The following is a 19179-nucleotide window of genomic DNA, read 5'->3' as shown; positions in this document are numbered from 1 at the left end:
TCATACAGACTGCTCACCTTTAAGCAAGATTCTCTCTGGGAAAAACCACATGATTGTCTTTTGTGAAAGCAAGTCAGGTAAGATGAATCTAGAGGGCCCTGTGGTTCACACAGTCTACTCTTGTCCCCGGAGCCTCCGCTACACCAACCTAGCAGTGCCAAGAAGACCCAAATGTAATGGAGCCTATTTTTGTCACAGCTTTAGAGGAGACTCTTATTTAACAACAACCAAAAATAGAAGGAAGAGGGGTGCCTGGGTGGCTCTATTGGTTAAGCGACCGACTCTGGATCTCAGCTCAGGTCTTGATCTCCGTGTGTGAGTTCAAGCCCTGGGTTGAGCTCCATGCTGGGCGTGGAGTCTACTTAAAAAGAAAAAAAGAGGGGAAGAGCCCATGAAATGCAGTCAGAATATCAAATGCCAGTGTAATACCATCCTTCCGTGAAGAGCTGTGTCGGTTGGCCACTGTGAATGCAAGGGAAAGACCTTCCTCTCACCTCCCGTGGAGAAGGCCACTGGGAGCACGGTCACTGAGACGTTGTCGGAGCTTCTCTGCCCGGCGGTGTCCATCACCGTGAGCTGAAAGGTGTATGTTCCCTCTTGTAAGTGCGACAGCTTGAGGGTTCCTGACTGAGGCACCTGACACCCGAACAGGAAAGAGCACATTCAGTAAAGAGAGAAAGGCATGAAGTCCAGCAGCCCCCACTAGCCTTGGAGTAGTCCTGTGACTTGCCTCTCCACTCCTTGTCCAAGGATGTGAAATACTAAATCACGTGTTATTTTGGCAGTTTGCCCTACCTGGAATTCACAATGCTCAATTTTATCTGGGCTGATACTACCTTGACTGACAACGCTTCACTTGTCCTTAGAAGCCGCTGTTCCAAACCTCTAACTCCTCCAAGCTCCACACTCAGTGGCTGGTGTCTTCCTTCTCAGCAGATGACCTCATCTGCTTTGAGAAGAAAATCTGGATCGTAATTTCAGCCATGAGCATGGCTCCTGCACTCCCCCCATGCTGGGAATGTGCCTCTATCTGTACCTGTTGTCACCTCCTTTCCTCCAGCCGCAAGATGAGCTGTTGCTCCTGCACTCCAGGCCAATCCTCCATCGAGGCCCTGACCCCTTCCCTCTCTGACCTTCAGAACACTGACCCACTAAGTAACTTCTCTTTCAAATGGCTCTGCTATCACTATGCTCAAGTTTCTCTTGACCTAAAACAAATAATAGCAAATAAAAAACCGTACACTCCAAGATCATCTCTAGCCATAAATCATATCTTCTTTCCATTTCAACGTACCTTTTCAAAACCTTGTTCATGCTGCTCTTCTGTTTCCATTCGCTCCTTTTCCATTTGTCCTTTATCCCACCCATCTGGTTTCTTTCCTCACCAAAGCCCTGAAACTGCTGGTAGAGCTCACTAACAGATCTAGCAAAGGTCACCAGGTTGTCAAGGTCAACATTACTTGCTAGCCTCGCCTCCCACCAGCTCCCTGTCCACTGGCCCTCTGACTGTGTTTTATAATGTTGGCCATTTCCCGGGTTCTGGAACTCCTGACATCTCTGGCATCTGTTTCTGTGTCTGAGTTTCCCCAGCTGTTCCTTGCTGATCACCTCCCAGGGACTTCACTTCTGCTCACTTCCCAAACCCAGGACCCCTTGATCCTCCATGCCCCTCATGCCACTTTTTAAGCAGCCTCCTGCTCATGGCAAGGGCAATCACTTCCGAGACTCAGCTGTGATTTCGGGAGTCCTGTTTGGATGCTTAATCCAGCTACTATATTTTTCAGCCCTCCCAAAGATATTATAATGGTTTAATATCCTATTTTTCTAGGAGAAATCCCTTTCTGCTCAAATGAACTAGTCTGGAGAGTGGCTACAAATGAATCCTGACCATTACCCGGTTTATTACAGGGCTGCATTAACGCTCTTGAAGGCACAGAGAGCTGCTGCCCCGTAAGAACTATCCGATGGGGTTTGTATTCATGAAATCCTAGAATTGAGGTCCCTGCACATGACTGTGGCTTTGAGGCTTCGTCAGGACTATATACACACATAAGCAGAAGGCGTTACCATTACTCAGAAGCAATGGAAGGAGATACAGTCATTGCCATGTTTCAGGCTTCTCAGGAATTAGTCACCTGGGGCTCTGGTTAAGCACAGATTTCCCAGCCCAGCCTCAGAGTCTGACTCAGAGCGTCTGAGTGAGGGATGGATCTGGGCATCTGTGAGTAACAGGCACATTCAGACGACACACCGATGACACCAGAGGAAATATGAGTGAAGTGGTTAAGAGTGGAGTCTGGCATCCAACAGAGCTGGATTGGCCAGGTCCACCATGTGCTACCTGTGTGACCTTGCTCAAGTCATATAACCTACTTAAGCCTCAGTTTCTTCATCCGTGATATGAAGTAATAATGGCACCTACTTTATAAGGATCAAATGAGATAGCTATGTAAAAAGAGCTTAATACAGGGCTTACAAATAGAATTATAGATATATATCAAAAGATCTTGAGATATAGTAAATACTTAAATATATCCATTATCTCCCTTGATTAGTTCTCATCTCAAGCTGAGCCATCCAGTTTTTTTTTTTTAATATTTTATTTATTTGACAGAGAGAAATCACAACTAGGCAGAGAGAGAGGAGGAAGCAGGCTCCCTGTGGAGCAGAGAGCCCGACGCGGGGCTCGATCCCAGGACCCCAGGATCAGCCATCCAGTTTTTATAGACAGGGAAATGAAATCTCAATAACGTGACTGTCACTCACTGACATGGTGACAGAATTGAAACCTCCAGGTGTAAAACCGGTTATAAGCGGTCCCATCACTCTCCTCGAAAAAGCTGTAAGCTGGACACTGGTCCTTTGTGGTTTATTTCAAAGAGAAGTTAAGCAGTGTTCACTGCCACATGGTTACATGATCTTCAGGCCCAGCTACGCTAAGAGAACATCAAACAGGGTCACTTCTGTGAGACCTAAAACACTATCTGAGGGGCATGCAGAGAGAAAGCTGAAGATGACAAGATAATTGCAGTCTGGAGTGGGACACTGATCCTCGGGAACAAGAGGGTGCTGCAATGTCTGAGAATAGCAGAGATTCAGATGACTGGGATTTAAAATGAGACAAGAACTGTGGTTTGAGACCGCAGGGTTGAATTGAACCCCTGTTGTCTTTCACATCCCATATCCAATCCATCAGGAAATCCAATTGAACCCCTGTTGTATTTCACATCCCATATCCAATCTATCAGGAAATCCTGTTGGCTCTACTTTAAAGATTTTATTTATTTATTTGACAGAGATCACAAGTACGCAGATAGGCAGGCGGAGGGGGTGGAGGTGGCGGGAAGCAGGCGCTGAGCAGAGAGCCTGATGCGGGGCTCGATCCCAGGACCCTGAGATCATGACCTGAGCTGAAGGCAGAGGCTTAACCCACTGAGCCACTCAGGTGCCCCTGTTGGCCCTACTTTAAAAAACACGTCCAGGGGCACCTGGGTGGCTCAGTCAGCTGGACGTCAGACTCTTGATTTTTGGCTCAGGTCATGGTCTCAGGGTCATGAGACCAAGCACTCCAGTGGGCTCTGTGCTCAGTGCAGAGTCTGTTTGGGGTTCTCTCCCTCTACTTCTGCCGAACCCCCAATTACATGCTCTCTCTAAATGAATAAATACATAAATTCTTTTTTAAAAATCCAGAATTAAAAAAAAAAAACACCCAAATTTAACCACTTCTGATCATGTCCACTGTCACCATCCTGCTCTGAGCCCATTCTGGTCTGAGCCCACCCTGTCTCTAGCCTGTGTCATTGCAGTGGGCACTCCAGTGGGATTGGGGCCTAGCATCCCTTTCTCCTGGAAACTTCTCCTCCCATCTCTGTACACATGACTGTAAGGTAAGTGTCAGTTGTGACTTCTCCCTGTGGCTGCAGGAGTGTGAGGCTGAACCAAGGGGAGCCAATGACTGCAGGAGGTGGTAAGGCTGGTGCAGGTATTGGACTCTCACTCTCTTGGGCTCTGGCTCAGAATCAGGGAGGCCTTGCTGGGGGGCAGCAAGGTAACAGGTGAGACCACTACTTATTGCTTCTTGGGACATATGGGTACATGGGCTGATGATGACCACACTGAGCCCTGCAGCCTCGAGTAAGTTGCTGCAAGGGAGAGAAGCTGTCCCAGCTGGTCTGCCCAAGTGCAGAGAAGACCTAGGACTGCAGAAAGCCAACAGATGAGGGCTTTGCTGCCTAGGTACATGAGAGGAGAGGGTAGACTGTAGGACTGAACAGAATGACATTTGTAAGGTCAGGGCAACCCTGAGTGGGGCCGTAGGAGTGAGCTGGAGGTGAAGTGAATGGAGATTTAAAGACACCAGAGAGACCCTGAAGCAAGGGATCCAGATGGGCCATCTTCGTGGGCCCTATCCTCACCCAGGCCTGTGCCCGAGCCCCTTGGATGTCAACATTTAACACACTAGTATCAAACTGAAAGTCTGAGGACGTGGAGGTTGTTTGGGAATGCTCTTTTCAATGCTGGGGCTGGAAGGACAGAGCACCCCCTATTGAAGAGGCCAAGGATCACCTGGGCTTTGGAAGTCTCTCTCTGACTTCCTAGGCACCTCGTTTCTGATGTTGGAAACACTGGTCCAGATCCAGACCATGGTGATAACCTTCAAAGTCCTGGGTGAGCATAAGTTTAGGTCTATTCAGATTAATATCCCCTCCTTGACCCTCATTACTCATTTAGCTAACAAAGGGTGTCTTTCCTTGAAATCACATATTTAGAATATTTAGAACAGTGAGATGGATATTTTCCCTTCAAGCCCCCAGGTAATCCTTCCAGACATATTCTCATATTTATATGACACTGGAAAGGATTTAAAGTATTTTACAAACATTTTCTAAGTGTTAGGGTAAAAAATACATATAGGAGAAAGAAACCAATGTTCTCATTGTTTGAACCGAGATCAGGATAATATTCCCTGAGAACATGAGCCAATGTTCTTGACACCTGGCCATAAAGCAGAGTTTCTACAGACAAAAGATTAGTACTGCTTCTTTCTTGTTTCTTCTCCTACTGCCCTTCTCTCCTTCCTAAACTAGAGCAGATTAATATTGATATCTTGGTTTGGCAAGATGTGGGTAGAGCAGGTAAAGTGTACACAAGATCTCTCTGTATTATTTATTTTTCTTTTTCTTTTCTTTATTTTAGTGAGAGAGAGAGATCAGGAGCAGGGGGAAGGACAGAGGGGGAGAGAGAATCTCAGTAGACCCCTTGCTGACAGCGGAGCCCACCACGGGGCTTGACCTCACAACCCTGAGATCATGACCTAAATCAAAACCAAGAGTAGAAAGCTCAACTAACTGAGCCACCCAGGTGCCCCTCTTTTTTCTTTTTTTAAGTAATCCCTATACCCAACATGGGGCTCAAACTTACAACCCCAAGATCAAGAGTTCATGTTCTACCAGCCAGACACTTATCTCTGTATTATTTCTTAGAAATAATGTTATTTAATAATATAATATAAATCTATATGTAAATAAAATTTATAAATTATAAATACATAACTATGAATCATATTTAATATAATATATAATATAGTATATTATACAAAAGTATATGATATAACAATATAATAAAATCATAATTTATAAATAAATTTATGAACTTAAATTCATATGTAAATATAAGTAATATAAATTTCTCTGTATTATTACTTAAAAAGTAACAGTATGTTATGTTACTATACAGGCCACTGGGCAAATGGCCAACTGTCTGCTGGGCAAAGCCAAACCTGATTCTCATTTTCAATGGATTCTGATTTTATGGTCCTAGGTAACCATACTCAGAGGATGCACATTGGCTTTGAATGCTATCCGGCATGTCCAAAATTTTTGCACTATAGCATGTGGATTTTTTTCAATCTGGAAAGTTCAAGTCAATATAATTTTATAAGTCCTGTTTGTCAGAATATTAAGATTACAGAGATACATACCACAGGACGCCCATCTGTGAAGTCTCTGACTTCCCCCAACTGGATTGTAATCTCTCCTTCTCTGAATTCTAGTAGCACTTTATCTACGTCCTTTTACAGCCCTGTCCTTTCTACTTGGTGTGATAGTTATTTAGGTGTGCGTCTAATCTCCTCAACTGGCGTCAAGGGCACTAGGCCCTACAAATTTTTCCCAGTGCCTTACACCCTTGCCCCTTGCCTCATACTTTCTTGAGGACCTCATACTTTCTTGTTTATATACAAGTGAGTAAATCTATTCTGTTTGTAGTTCAGCTAAACTATCGGTCAAAAGAGACCAGTATTTAAATCCCATGATGTTTAGAATTCACTATAATAGTGACCTCTCCTGGACAGCTCATGTTATGCTCTGTGGTATGTTAAGTGCTTTATTTGCATTTTCCTACTTTGATCCCTTACTGAAACTCTATCAAGTGGTATTTTCCTCTTTAAAACTCAGGAAGCTAAGGCTTAAAGAATGAAGTATTTTTCCCAAGTTCACCCTGCTAGGGAATTGGCAAAACTGGGTTTGAGTCCAGGTCATTTGATTCCAAATTCCATATGCACAGTGGTTCCAGAATCCAACCTCCTGGTCAGCAGAGTAAGGCTTTCCAAGGTCCTTATTCCAAGAACCGTTTCTTAGAAAGAACACAGGCACAGTTTATATACAGACTGCCCAGCTGTAATGGTCTAAGAAAAGCAGACAGTAAATCAGGTTGAAGCCCCATCTGACCGGAAGCACAGATAGATTGCAGTCTCCTGTGATTCTGGAAGCCTACAGTGCTGTCGATTTATTGTCTGAGAAGTTGTGTGTTTGTTTCTGAACAGGCAAAGAACTTCAAAGCTTCTGCCCTTACTGGAATAGATCTTTCCTAACTCAATTTACTTAGATTTATTTTTCATGAATTATGTACCTCCTGCCCCCAGGGAGATTATTTTTCAACATTTCTTTATAAGTAATTTTCTTAAAGAGAAAAAAGCGCAATTAAATATTCAAGGTCTTGAGTATTGTGTAAAAAGAATTTATACCTAAGTGAGGGGTAGGCTACATTTAAGCTCATAGTTAACATTGAAACAAAGCAGCCATGAATTATTACCCTATCTGGCATGCTCAATTGGAGCTGTGAGTTCTAGAATTTGCTGGATTTTTCTCCTGTCTACACCCTTCATTTTTGAAGAAATCCTCAAAACCACAATGGACTATTCATTCATGTGCACCAGCTTATCTCCAGGTGTTACTTAGGAAATCTGTAGCCCTGGGAATCTTCTTTGTCCTGAAAATGCCCTGTGGGCTGCCATTACTTTTTGTCTTTTATTCAAAGCTTTGGGTGAATGGAAGGACTGAGTCCAAGGATGGGAGTGACAGTTTGAAGCAGTTCACCCTTGGTCTGGTTCTGTGGGATGTGGTATATTTCATTTCTTTTCTCCTTCTGCTTTTGCTCTCATTCCCAGAAACACCGAGACCCTGTGGCTTTCTCAGTGTCAAAATTGTTCCTTCTTAAAGTCCTTTTGGTTGACTCTTTAGCCATTTGCAGTTTTGTTCCCTGTTAAAGTCCTTTTGTGTTCCGGTGAGCCGGTGGAGGGAGTCTTTGCGGTCTGGGCTTCCTTGGGAGAATCTCTAGAAGAACATGACCCATGCAGCAACATAGTCTTGCCCGGGTGTAAGACAAGGCTATCAAGAATTGTGTGAATAGGGGCGCCTGGGTGGCTCAGTGGGTTAAAGCCTCTGCCTTCCGCCCAGGTCATGATCCCAGGGTCCTGGGATCGAGCCTTGCATTGGGCTCTCTGTTCAGCGGGGAGCCTGCTTCCCCTTCTCTCTCTGCCTGCCTCTCTGCCTACTTGTGATCTCTGTCTAATAAATAAATAAAATCTTCAAAAAAAAAAAAAAAAGAATTGTGTGAATACCATCAAGGGGAAAATGATCTCGTAATATATAGAATATCATGATGTTTGAACGTTTACTGTGTGTGGCTCACAGCTCCAGGGGCCTTACCTACACGACCCTGTTTAACCCCAATAATAATGCCTTGAGAGGAGGGCTCCTCTTATTCTCATCTTACAAATGGCTTAAACCATCTGTCTCACAGACAGGAAGTGGTAGAGCTAGGATTCAAAAACCATAGCAAACTAGGTGCTCTGTTACAGTTCTTATCTGTTTGCTCTCTTACGTTTATGATTAATTGATGCACTTAAAGGAGGAAGGAAATAGGTTAAGTGTGATATGAAACTTTCTCAGGTACCCAATTACCACTTTTCTCTTCTTCTTCCTCTTCTTTTTTTTTTAAATTTAGAAACAGCCTTCTGTCCCCCAACCAAAGGCCTAGAATGTCTGAGATAACTTTTAATGAAATAATTTTCATTTTGTTTTTATGAAGACAGGAAATTGTTCAATAACTGAGAAATAATAATAGGTTTTGTGTACCTAGTTTCTCCTCTGATGAGGTACAAAGAAATTGTCAGACAACACTCAAGGGTGCTTTGTAGTATCTGTATGAGTCCAGAGCCCTGAGCAATGTTGTTCTGCCCATTGTGGTTGGAAGGATGAAACAGATTTGGGGACTAGTAGAATGCTTTTGGAAAGATTAGCTGAGCAACCAATTACTAAAGTATTATTAGAATCCTACTAAGTATAAACACAGTTCTATGCTTTGGGAGAAGAAGTGAAGAAACATCAAGAAAGGAATAAAGGGAGGCAGGAGGGAGGAAGGAGAGAAGGGAGACAGGGCCCTTCTGTCAGTAAAACCCCTCTTCAGCTCATCATTCCTTCTAAAAATACTTATGAAAATACTTCTGAAAATAACGGGAATCTCCCGTTATTGTTATATATTCTCTTGTGATATTACAGATTTCATGTATTTCTCTGGCCTGTTATCAATGAAGATGTGTAGAAAACAGAAGACAACAGATACAGTTAGTGTTTAATCTTCAAAGACCATGGTAGGTTCTCTGGAACCTGTGTCTTGGTTACACAAGCAGGCTACCTTGAAAATCCTGCTCACTAAATTTTTCTAAAGTCTCTCAGTAGGTTTTTAAGTCATCTCCTAACCATGTAAAGATTTGTTCCTTTTGTGAGCATTTTCAGAATTGACCCAAATTATATCCTGGGAAATCTGAGGAGGAGTAAGTGACAAAATGGCTCCTATACAAGGAGACAGTGCAATGTGAAATCCAACAGTTATTTTGTGCTCTCTGTCCTATGTCAAAAAAGTCAACTAGTGTTTCTATTTAATGTTCCTTTCCCAGAAACCTCTTCTCTAAGGCTGAATTATTTTATTTTATTTTGTTATTTTTAAAAATATTTTATTTATTTATTTGACAGAGAGAGAGGTCACAAGTAGGCAGAGAGGCAGGCAGAGAGAGAGAGGGAGAAACAGGCTCCCCACTGAGCAGAGAGCCTGATGCGGGGCTCGATCCCAGGACCCTGGGATCATGACCTGAGCCGAAGGCAGAGGCTTAAACCACTGAGCCACCCAGGCGCCCCAAGGCTGAATTATTTTAAAAAAAGATCTATTGGAGGGGAGGGACAGAGGGAGAGAATCTCAAGCAGATTCCCAGCTGAGTGTGGAGATCCACATGGGGCTCAATCTCACGACCCTCAGATCGTGACCTGAGCCGAAGTCAAGAGTCAGAGGCTTGGGGGTGCCTGGGTGGCTCAGTTGGTTATGTGTCTGTCTGCCTTTGGCTCAGGTCATGGTCCTGGGGTCCTGGGATTGAGCCCTGCATCAGGCTCCTTGCTCAGTAGGGGGCCTGCTTCTCCCTCTCCCTCCAACCTGCCTCCTGCTTGTACTCTCTCCTTCTCTCTCTCAAATAAATAAATAAAATCTTTAAAAAAAAAGAGAGAGAGGCTTAACTGACTAAACTACCCAGGCACCCCTATAAGATACCATTTTTATCTCTTTGGGGATGGTTTAAAAATGAGACTAATGGGGACACCTCTTGGTGTCTTGGATTTTATTCAACTTGGATTTTATCAAGAAGGACCCATGTTCCTGTTTGCTCTGGTTTTTCTCTGTGCAGGAGCAGGGGGAGGGCCAGAGCGGGGAGGGAAAGGGAGAGAGAATCTTGAGCAGACATTGTGTTCTCAGTGGAGAGCCTGATCAGTGAGTGCTCCTGAGGGGTGGGGACGGTCAAGGGGCATAAGAACATCAAGGGGCATAAGAACAAGTGTATCCCACGTTGGGTTTTAACTTACTTGCTGTGCTGTGCTAGCCTATAACTGCTCTCACCCCATTCCCAACAACCTTCCAAGTGAGCCCTATTTTGCAGCTGGACAGAGGACTGCAGTAACATTCCAGTAAACTGGATCCCATTCTCAGAAAAAAACAAAAACAAAAAACCCCAAAAACCCACACCTGACTTGACAGTCCCAATTTTCCTGTCAGAAATTTGGGGTTGTAGGGACACCTGGCTGGCTCAGTTGGAAAAACACCAACTCTTGGTCTCAGGGTGGTGAGTTGGAGCCCCACATTGGGTATAGAGATCAATAAATAAACTTAAAAAAACAAAAAAGGAAATTTGGGGGTATAAAATCAGGCTGCCCAAGTGAACGGGATTGGTGAGATGGTGGCTGAAGGATGCTAATTTCCTTTAAAAGAAAATTCTCAAAATGTTAAAACTATGCCTCTCAGACGAATCTAATATGAACATGATTCAAAGATTTTATTTGGGGTGCCTGGGTGGCTCTGTGGGTTAAGCCTCTGCCTTCAGCTCAGGTCATGATCTCAGGGTCCTGAGATCGAGCGCCACATTGGGCTCTCTGCTCGGCGGGGAGCCTGCTTCCCCCTCTCTCTCTGCCTGCCTCTCTGCCTACTTGTGATTTCTGTCTGGCAAATAAATAAATAAATAAATAAATAAATAAAATCTAAAAAGAAAAAAAAGATTTTATTTAAATCATTAATTAGAGAGAAAACCAGTAAGACATTCCATAGATTCAAAGGATTATCTGAGGGGCGCCTGGGTGGCTCAGAGGGTTAAGCATGGGACTCTTGATTTCAGCTCAGGTCATGATCTCAAGGTTCTGGCATAGAGCACTGTGCTGGGCTGTGCACTCAGAGCAGAGTCTGCTTGTCCCTCTCCCTCTGTTCCTCCCCCCTGCTTGCTTGCTCTCTCTCTCATAAAAATAAATTTTTTAAACAAACAAAAAACAAAGGAGAATTTGAAGAACAGACAGTTACAAGCAGCCAAGAATGCTTAAATGAAGTTGCTAGGAGATGCAAAGCTGAAACAAGTTTCCTGTTAGTACCTATTAGGCACCGACATGCCTGGATTAATAGAGTAATACCTACAGGGGTTAAAATGTCATGTTTGAAATCCCCTTTTCCACAGGGCAGAAATCAATTGCATCTCTACATGAAAAATCTATTTGTATTTCTCAGGACAAGACTCATTTGCATTACAGTCTGTTTTCTATAATCTCTAAATGCTAACCTTGAAGGACCTGCTCCTCCACCCCTAGCACTTCCTTAAAAGCTACTCAGTAATCTCTTGCCACTTCAAAGTCTTTAACGATGTTTTATTATAATTTTAATCTACAAGATGGGGATGTGCCTGCTTGGGAGGCTGTTCTGAGGATGGCAGAGGGGTCCAAAAGGCCTGGTATTGAGTGCGTAGCTTAATCAATGACAGTTTTATTATGATGAAGTCACAGCTGGACGACAGTTTACTTCGAGAGCATTTGTGAGTGTACGCCATTATGAGACAGTCACAGTCTGATAGCAAATGGCTCTCTTACTGCAGACTCTGTCATTTAGATCATGGTTGTATAACTCTAGATCTATCTGCCAGCACATTATATACTTGGCTGGGAAGTTGGTCCATATTTCCATCTTGATGGCAGAGCAGTCAGACGTAAAAGCCCATGAGAAATGCCTAATTTTGTTAGGCCTTTATAAATAACTTCAATAAATTAAATACTGAATCATCAGCATTATTTTTATTCAGCACTCATATATGCAATTCATTGCTTACAGAATAAAGCTTTTAGTAGCAAATACCCAAAGCTAGATGATAATGGAGGCAAATTTATAGCTGCTTGAACAAATATGTCCCAGAAGTGCCAATTACCAGTCAGTGTCCATCTCAAGGGAGCTCTCTAGTGGTATGATCGATGGCTTGTCTGTCTACCTTTCCTGAACAACCTTGGTTCTCAAAGATTAAATAAAGATACATTAATTTTGCAGCTGACACAATGCATTGAAGGATAATAAATATGCTGGATGACTCTCAATTTTCAAAATTATTTCTGTTGTAGATGAAAACCAAAAGGCTGAGATGTAAAAAGAATAAACTTAAGATCCTGCACTTGGGTTCAATGAATCAATTATACAAATACAGGATGAAGAGGCCATCAGGGCAGTAGTCCGTGCAGAAAGATGAAGCAGGTTTTAGGTAATTCTGCTAATGAAAAACTCAACCTGAATCTATTGTGTGAAGCAGCTACTAAAATAGTTTATGTAAATTAAGCTTCATTAGTAGAAGTAGAGACAATGTCTGGATCACAGGAGGTCATAGTCTGTCAGGAAGAACCACAATTTACATATAGGCTTCATAAGGGTGTCAGATTTTTTTTTTTTTAAGATTTTTTTTTTTTTTTTTTATTTGAGAGAGGAAGAGAAACAGAGCACAAGCAGGGGAAGGGCAGAGGGAGAGGGAGAAGCAGGCTTCCTGCTGAGCGGGGAGCCCAATGGAAGACTTGATCCCAGGACCCCAGGATCACTACCTGAGCCAAAGGCAGACACTTAACTGACTAAGCCACCTAGAAGCCTCGACATTCTTTCTCTTTTTTAAAGATTTTATTTATTTATTTGAGAGAGAGAGAGACAGAGATAACGAGAAGAGAAAATCATTGGGGTGGAGAGGGAGCAGCAGGCTCCACTGAGCAAGAAGCCCGATGTGGGACTCGATCCTAGAACCCTGGGATCATGACCTGAGCCAAAGGTGGACACTTAACTGACTGAGCCACCCAAGAGCCCCTCATTTTTTTTTTCCAAAAACTTAAGTGGTTGATACACAGAATAAAAGGATGTGTTGAGTGCTTTTCCAAGGAGAAGATCTAGCCCAGTACACAGAAATAATAGGAGGCACATCCTGTTGGCCTAATAATTAGAGGTGTTGAAAGCTGTTATAGGACATGATGTGAAGTAGTGAGCTTTCACCTCCAGAAATACCAGGCAGAGAGTAGACAACCACTGGAAGGGGCTCCTAGATGGATGGGGGCTGGGTAAGATGCTGATCAAGGGTCCAGGTAAGTCAAAGACTGTATGATCCTTGAGTAAATAATGGACATAAATTAGTCTTGAAGGATCAGCAGATTACTGTTTTTGTTCTAAAAGAATATAAATCAGTGCTTTCCCACAGAGGGAAGACCCTGTGAAGACATAGGAAGTAGCTGACAGCCAACTGCAAGGCCTTAGAAGAAACCAGCCCTGCTGACTCTTGGATCTTGAACTTCCAGCCTCCAGAACACTGAGAACTTTCTGTTGGTGAAGCCGTCCAGCCTGTGCTAGTTTGTTACGGCAGCCCCAGCTGACCGATGCAGACTTTTTCCACCTCCTCCAACTAAAGTGGTTCAGCCAGGAAATACTCCTATATAGGAAGGATCCTGACAGAGTTAATAAGAAGCCACTTGTCTCACAACTCAAGGTAACCTGTGTTGATCCCTCAATTGCATTTCTGGGTATTTCTTTAAAGAAAACAAAACTCTAACTTGAAAAGATACATGCACTCCACCATGTTCATTGCAGCATGATTTACAATAGCCAGGATAAAGAAACAAACTAAATGTCCACTGATGGATGACTGGATAAAGAAAAATTGTGTGTGTGTATATATATATATATATATATATTCAGCCATAAAAAGGAATTTTGCCATTTGTGACAACATGGATGGACCTTGAGGGTATCATGCTGAGTGAAATAACTCACACAGAGAAAAACAAAGCCTGTATGATCTCACTTAGATGTGGGATCTAAACCAAGAACTTGAGCTCATATATACAGAGAATAGATGGGTAGCTGCAAGAGGCAGGGTGTGAGGGGTGGGTGAAATTTGGTAAAGTGGGGTCAAAACGTACAAACTCCCAGTCATAAAGTAATTAAGTCATGGGATGTAATGTATGCCTGGTGACTATAGTTAATAACACTGTACTGTGTATTTGAAAGTCACTGAGAATAAATCTTTTAAAGAAAGTTTTCAAAGCCTTCTTCAAAAAAAAAGAGTTCTGATCACAAGAAACGTGTTACTATGTGAAGTAACAGATGTTAACTAGGCTTACTGTGGTGATCATTTCACAATATGTATAGATGTCGAGTCATTATGTTGTTCTTCTAGAATTAATATGTTTTTTGTTTTTTTTTTGTTGTTGTTTTTAATATTTTATTTATTTGACAGAGAAATCACAGCGAGGCAGGCAGAGAGGCAGGCAAAGAGGCAGGCAGAGAGAGAGGAGGAAGCAGGCTCCCCGCGGAGCAGAGAGCCCGATGTGGGGCTCGATCCCAGGACCCTGGGATCATGACCTGAGCCGAAGGCAGAGGCTTTAACACACTGAGCCACCCAGGCGCCCCTAATATAATGTTTTTTATAGCGCAATTAAAAACAAAAACAAAAAAAAACCAACCCAGAAAGACTGCTGGACATAGACCGCCAAGGGGAGAGTGACTCATTCCCATCTGTAGCAACTCCAGATCAACCCACATAAGCCTGAGAAAAATCAGTGGGGAGCGCCTAAACAGGAACACTTCCCCTCACTTGCTAACTCAGTTACCTCACGCTGGTCTCACTGCTAGGTGAGGTGGTTGCTTTCTGGAGCGTGTAAAGAATTCGTTTATTCTACTGTTATTTTCCTCTTTATATTCCTTCATATTTTTAGAATTTTCTACCTGCACCTGGAGCTAAGAAAAGAAATAAAACATTTAAAAAGTAATCTGAGTAATTAAAACAAAGCCTGAGTCTTTTCCCTTGAGGTGTTTGGCCAAAAAAGCAGCAAGAACAAGAGTAAGCTTCACAACAAAGGATCAGAAGACTGTTTACTCAGTAGGAAAGTAAATTCATATAATAAACCACTTTTTCAACCATCACCCTTGCACGTTCTCCATCTTACACCTCTTCTGCCAGCTTACAGATATTTTGGGAACAGGAGTAGAAAAACATTATGAGAGATCACCTCAGGGAAATATTTGCAGTCGCTACAACGACGTCACAAATTACCTTCATGTCCACTGATGGGTCACCCTGCAGCAGTGTCCATTCATACTGGATGATGGCATGGTCATCCGTGCTCTCACGGCCGTCCAAAACTACTCCGTCTGTAGGTAGTTGCAAGATCACATCCCGCCCGGCCTTGCTAAGTGGGGGCTTATCCTCTTCTGTGAAAGAAAATCAACAGTTTACAAGAGGGATGCTCCCCTATTTTTATTTATTTATTTTTTAAAGATTTTATTTATTTATTTGACAGCAAAGATCACAGGTAGGCAGAGAGGCAGGCAGAGAGAGAGAGGAGGAAGCAGGCTGTCCGCAGAGCGGAGAGCCCGATGCGGGGCTCGATCCCAGAACCCTGGGATCATGACCTGAGCCGAAGGCAGAGGCTTTAACCCACTGAGCCACCCAGGCGCCCCAACTCCCCTATTTTTAAAATAATTTATTTAAAGAAGTATCTTGTTGGCTAGAATAGATGTAATCCAGTGAACAACTACTAAGAGGATGTATAGCAACTAAAAGTCATTTTCTTACTGGTTTTCATCATATTCTCTTTCCATAATAAACAATAAAATAGCAACATAGTAGGAATATGGACTTCAACGATAACAGGTAAAGAGGCGGTGTAGAGGATCAGCTAGTGGCAGTAGCTAGAACAAGGTGGTGGGTACAAGACTCAGTACTAGGCTATACATTCTGGAGTAGACTTTAATCATCTAGAGTCAAATTTTCATTTAATTCATAAATAATTTAAGTTCAAAGTTCTATTAAATGAATTTATTAAAAAAAAGACTTCTGAAACACATCTTTAAAAAAAATCCACCTTTGATACAGATTTTTTTCTCTTATCCTCAAGTTTTTAAAATAGAAGTGATATAAAGTGTTCAATGTGTAGAAAATAAAGTTTGGAAAGTTAAGGCAAGTTCTTGGATTCATACAACATAAAACTCACTTAGAAATTTTGCAGAATATAATTTTTCATCTTGGAACCTAGAAAACATTCACAGGTTCTAACAACTAATTTTTATTTATTTATTTTTAAATTCATTTTTCTTTTTTAAAGATCTTATTTATTTATTTATTTATTTGACAGAGAGAGAGAGAGAGAGAGCATGAGCGTACACAAGCAGGGGGAGTGGCAGGCAGAGGGAGAAGCAGGCTCCCCGGGAGCAGGTGCCCCAAACAACTGATTTTTATAACAGAAGCTGGCATAGAGTTTCTGTATGATAGCAAAAGAAGTATGTATTTACCCTTGACCTGGAATGGTACTAAATAATTCAAGGCTAAACTTGAAGTAGTATCCGCTAGCCACTAATCTTTAACTGATTGCTGCTTTAGTGCTGACGAATAGAAGAAGCTTCATACAGAAAACATATCTAAGAGCAGAGTTGTGAATATTTTATTGATTTAGGCTTATTAGTAAATGTGCCCAAATGCACTTATATCTTAAAGCAACTTAGTAATATAACTGGGGGAAAAATCTGTAGGTTCTTGTAATTTATCCTTTTTGGCATCCACTATTTCCTCTTTCCTCCCACGCTGAAGCTCTGCCCAGATTCTGGCCTGGATTCTTCCTTAACTTTCTCTGAATGTGTTGCTGAGACACTGCTCTCTTCCTCCAGAGCCCTCCAGTTGCTTGCTTCCCGAGCAAACATCTAAGGGCCAACCCAGATATCCCAGCACCTGAGGCTAGCAGCAATCCTATTTGTTTCTCACTAGGCAACAAATGTCACTGTTGACACACTACAGCTAAAATGACTTTTCTAAGATTCTAATCTGATTCAGTCATTTCCCTGCTTAAGAAAAACCCTTCAACAAATTACCATGACCTTTCAGAGGTTGTCCAGCCCTATCTTCTCATCTACTGATCCTCCCAATACCCAGACACAGACATTTTCTCTAAGGGGCTGGCAGCTCTTAGAGCTGTGACTTTTCTGAATGAGAATGCTGTTGGTAGCCTCAAAAAGAGACAGCTTTTTTATTAGCCCATTTACAGGGAATAAGCACACTTGCTACTGCCGATGGTGACATTTGTCTACTGACAAGATGAGTCCCATTTGTTGTTGGTGTTGTTTCTGTTTGTTTTTTTGTTTTCATTTTTGTTTTTTACTATTTTATTTATATATTTATTTGCAGGAAGAGGCACAGTGAGAGAGGGAACACAATCAGAGGGAGTGAGAGAGGGAGAAGCAGGCTTCCCACTGAGCAGGGTGCCTGAGCAGGGATTAATGACTAAGCCACCCAGGCTCCCTGGTGTTTTGTTTTTTTAAAGATTTATTTATTTGAGAGAGAGAAAGAGAGAGAGAGAGAGAGAGAGGGAGGGAGGGAAGTTGGGGGAGGGGCAGAAGGAGAGGAAAGAGAGTCTTTAAGCAGACTGGGCACTGAGAACGGAGCTGGATGGAGCTGGACATGGGGCATAATCCTGAGATCATGACCTGAGCTGAAATTAAGAGTTGAAGGCCTAACTGACTGTACTACCCAGGCACCCCAAGACAAGTCCTATCTTTATAGTCATTTAAAACAATGAGGACTCATAATTCAAATTTAAATAAGCCACACAAGCAACCTTTGCCTAAATAGAAATTTGTTTTGCTTTTTCCATTGCAGAGCAAAGACCTAGTGTCTGAGGTCTTTATTCTGCTTCTCCCAGGTAAGGAAAGAGGTGACAATTTCTCTACTAATAAGCCATTTTACAGAGTGTTACTGAGAACTTTCTTTTGGCTCTGGAAGTTTCATTGCTTCCCACACAATTGTTTACCACTTTATAATTCTGGAAACCATCTTATAATTTGCAGTAATCCATTACAGTTAGCAACAATTTGCATGAAAATTTGTTTTAAAATACTTTTTATAAGTAAACAAACTAAAATATACAATATAAACAACAACAAATGCTATATTTTTAAGCTCTCAAAGATGTAACCCCAAAGTCTTAAATTGGAAAAATTAGGTAAGTTCTGAAATATCCCACATAATTACACACAACTAATTCATCCTGCCTCTCCTGGAAGAAGAAGAAGTTTTAGTTGTTTACTTTTCTTTAGGTAAGCTTTAGGATATGATATATGAGCACAGCAAAACCCTCATATCTTCCACACTGCTGTAACAGAAGTAAGAGGGATGCCTTCCCTCAGTTCAAATCTGGGCAAATTATGCTGCATAATGTATTCTGAAATAAGTCAGAGCTTATTTGCCCAGGAACAAGTCTTAAAAATAAACAACAATCAGAAGAGCAAAGGAGTGTGCTATCATTAAAAATATTTGACTTGCTGGGACACCTGGCTGGCTCAGTCGGTGGGGCGTGGGACTCTTGATCTCAGGGTTGTGAGCTTGAGTACCATGTTGGGTGTGGAGATTACTTAAAATCTTGAAGGGCTGCCAGGGTGGCTCAGTCGGTTAAGTGTCTAACTCTTGATTTTGGCTCAGGTCATGATCTCAGGGTCATGAGATGAAGACCGGCATAGGGCTCCACACAGGGCACGGAGGTTACTTGAGATTCTCTCCCTCTGCTTCTCCCCGCGCCCCCACTCTCCCTGTCTCAAAACAAAACAAAACAAAAAAACCAAAAAAAAACAAACCCACCCAGCTTAAAAAAAAAACTTGACTTGCTGATAAAGAACAAGATAAAGGTAAATTTGAATTTTCATCTTAAACTGTAATAAACCAATGTTAAGTATTAAAGAAACACTGATTTCTTTTGAAAACTAAACACACTTGGTCAGAGGCAAAGTAAGACTCATACCAAATTTGAAGAAGCATATCAAGTTAAGACATTTGTTAATGTTAAATTTTGTTATTTAACAAATGTTAAAATCTGTTAATGTTAAATTAAAAATTGTTAAGTAATCTGATTTACAACACACTGCTGTGAACGAAGCCTTAATAATATCAAGGTTTTGCAACCTAGATCTGTACTGTGTGGACACAAATGATATAGCAGAGGTTGAGAAATTAACAGAGACTCCTGAAGTCAGGACACCGAAGTGGGG

General features: G+C 42.1%; 1 protein-coding gene across 2 annotated transcripts in view; it reads right to left on the bottom strand.

Annotated features, from left to right (window-relative positions):
• Positions 1-19179, bottom strand: part of LRP11 (LDL receptor related protein 11) — a 47316-nt gene that overhangs the window by 23954 nt on the left and 4183 nt on the right. For both annotated transcript variants that reach the window (XM_046006827.1, XM_046006828.1), the window contains exons 2-3: positions 15203-15360; positions 495-636 (exon numbers count right to left, since the gene is read on the bottom strand). In XM_046006827.1, the coding sequence (XP_045862783.1) occupies positions 495-636; positions 15203-15360 (300 nt within the window). The remainder of the gene's footprint in view (positions 1-494; positions 637-15202; positions 15361-19179) is intronic.

Source organism: Meles meles, chromosome 5 (genome assembly GCF_922984935.1).
Source record: "Meles meles chromosome 5, mMelMel3.1 paternal haplotype, whole genome shotgun sequence".
NCBI lineage: Eukaryota > Metazoa > Chordata > Mammalia > Carnivora > Mustelidae > Meles > Meles meles.
The sequence above is the reverse complement of the archived record's forward strand: the minus strand, read 5'-3'. Positions and strand labels throughout refer to the sequence as shown.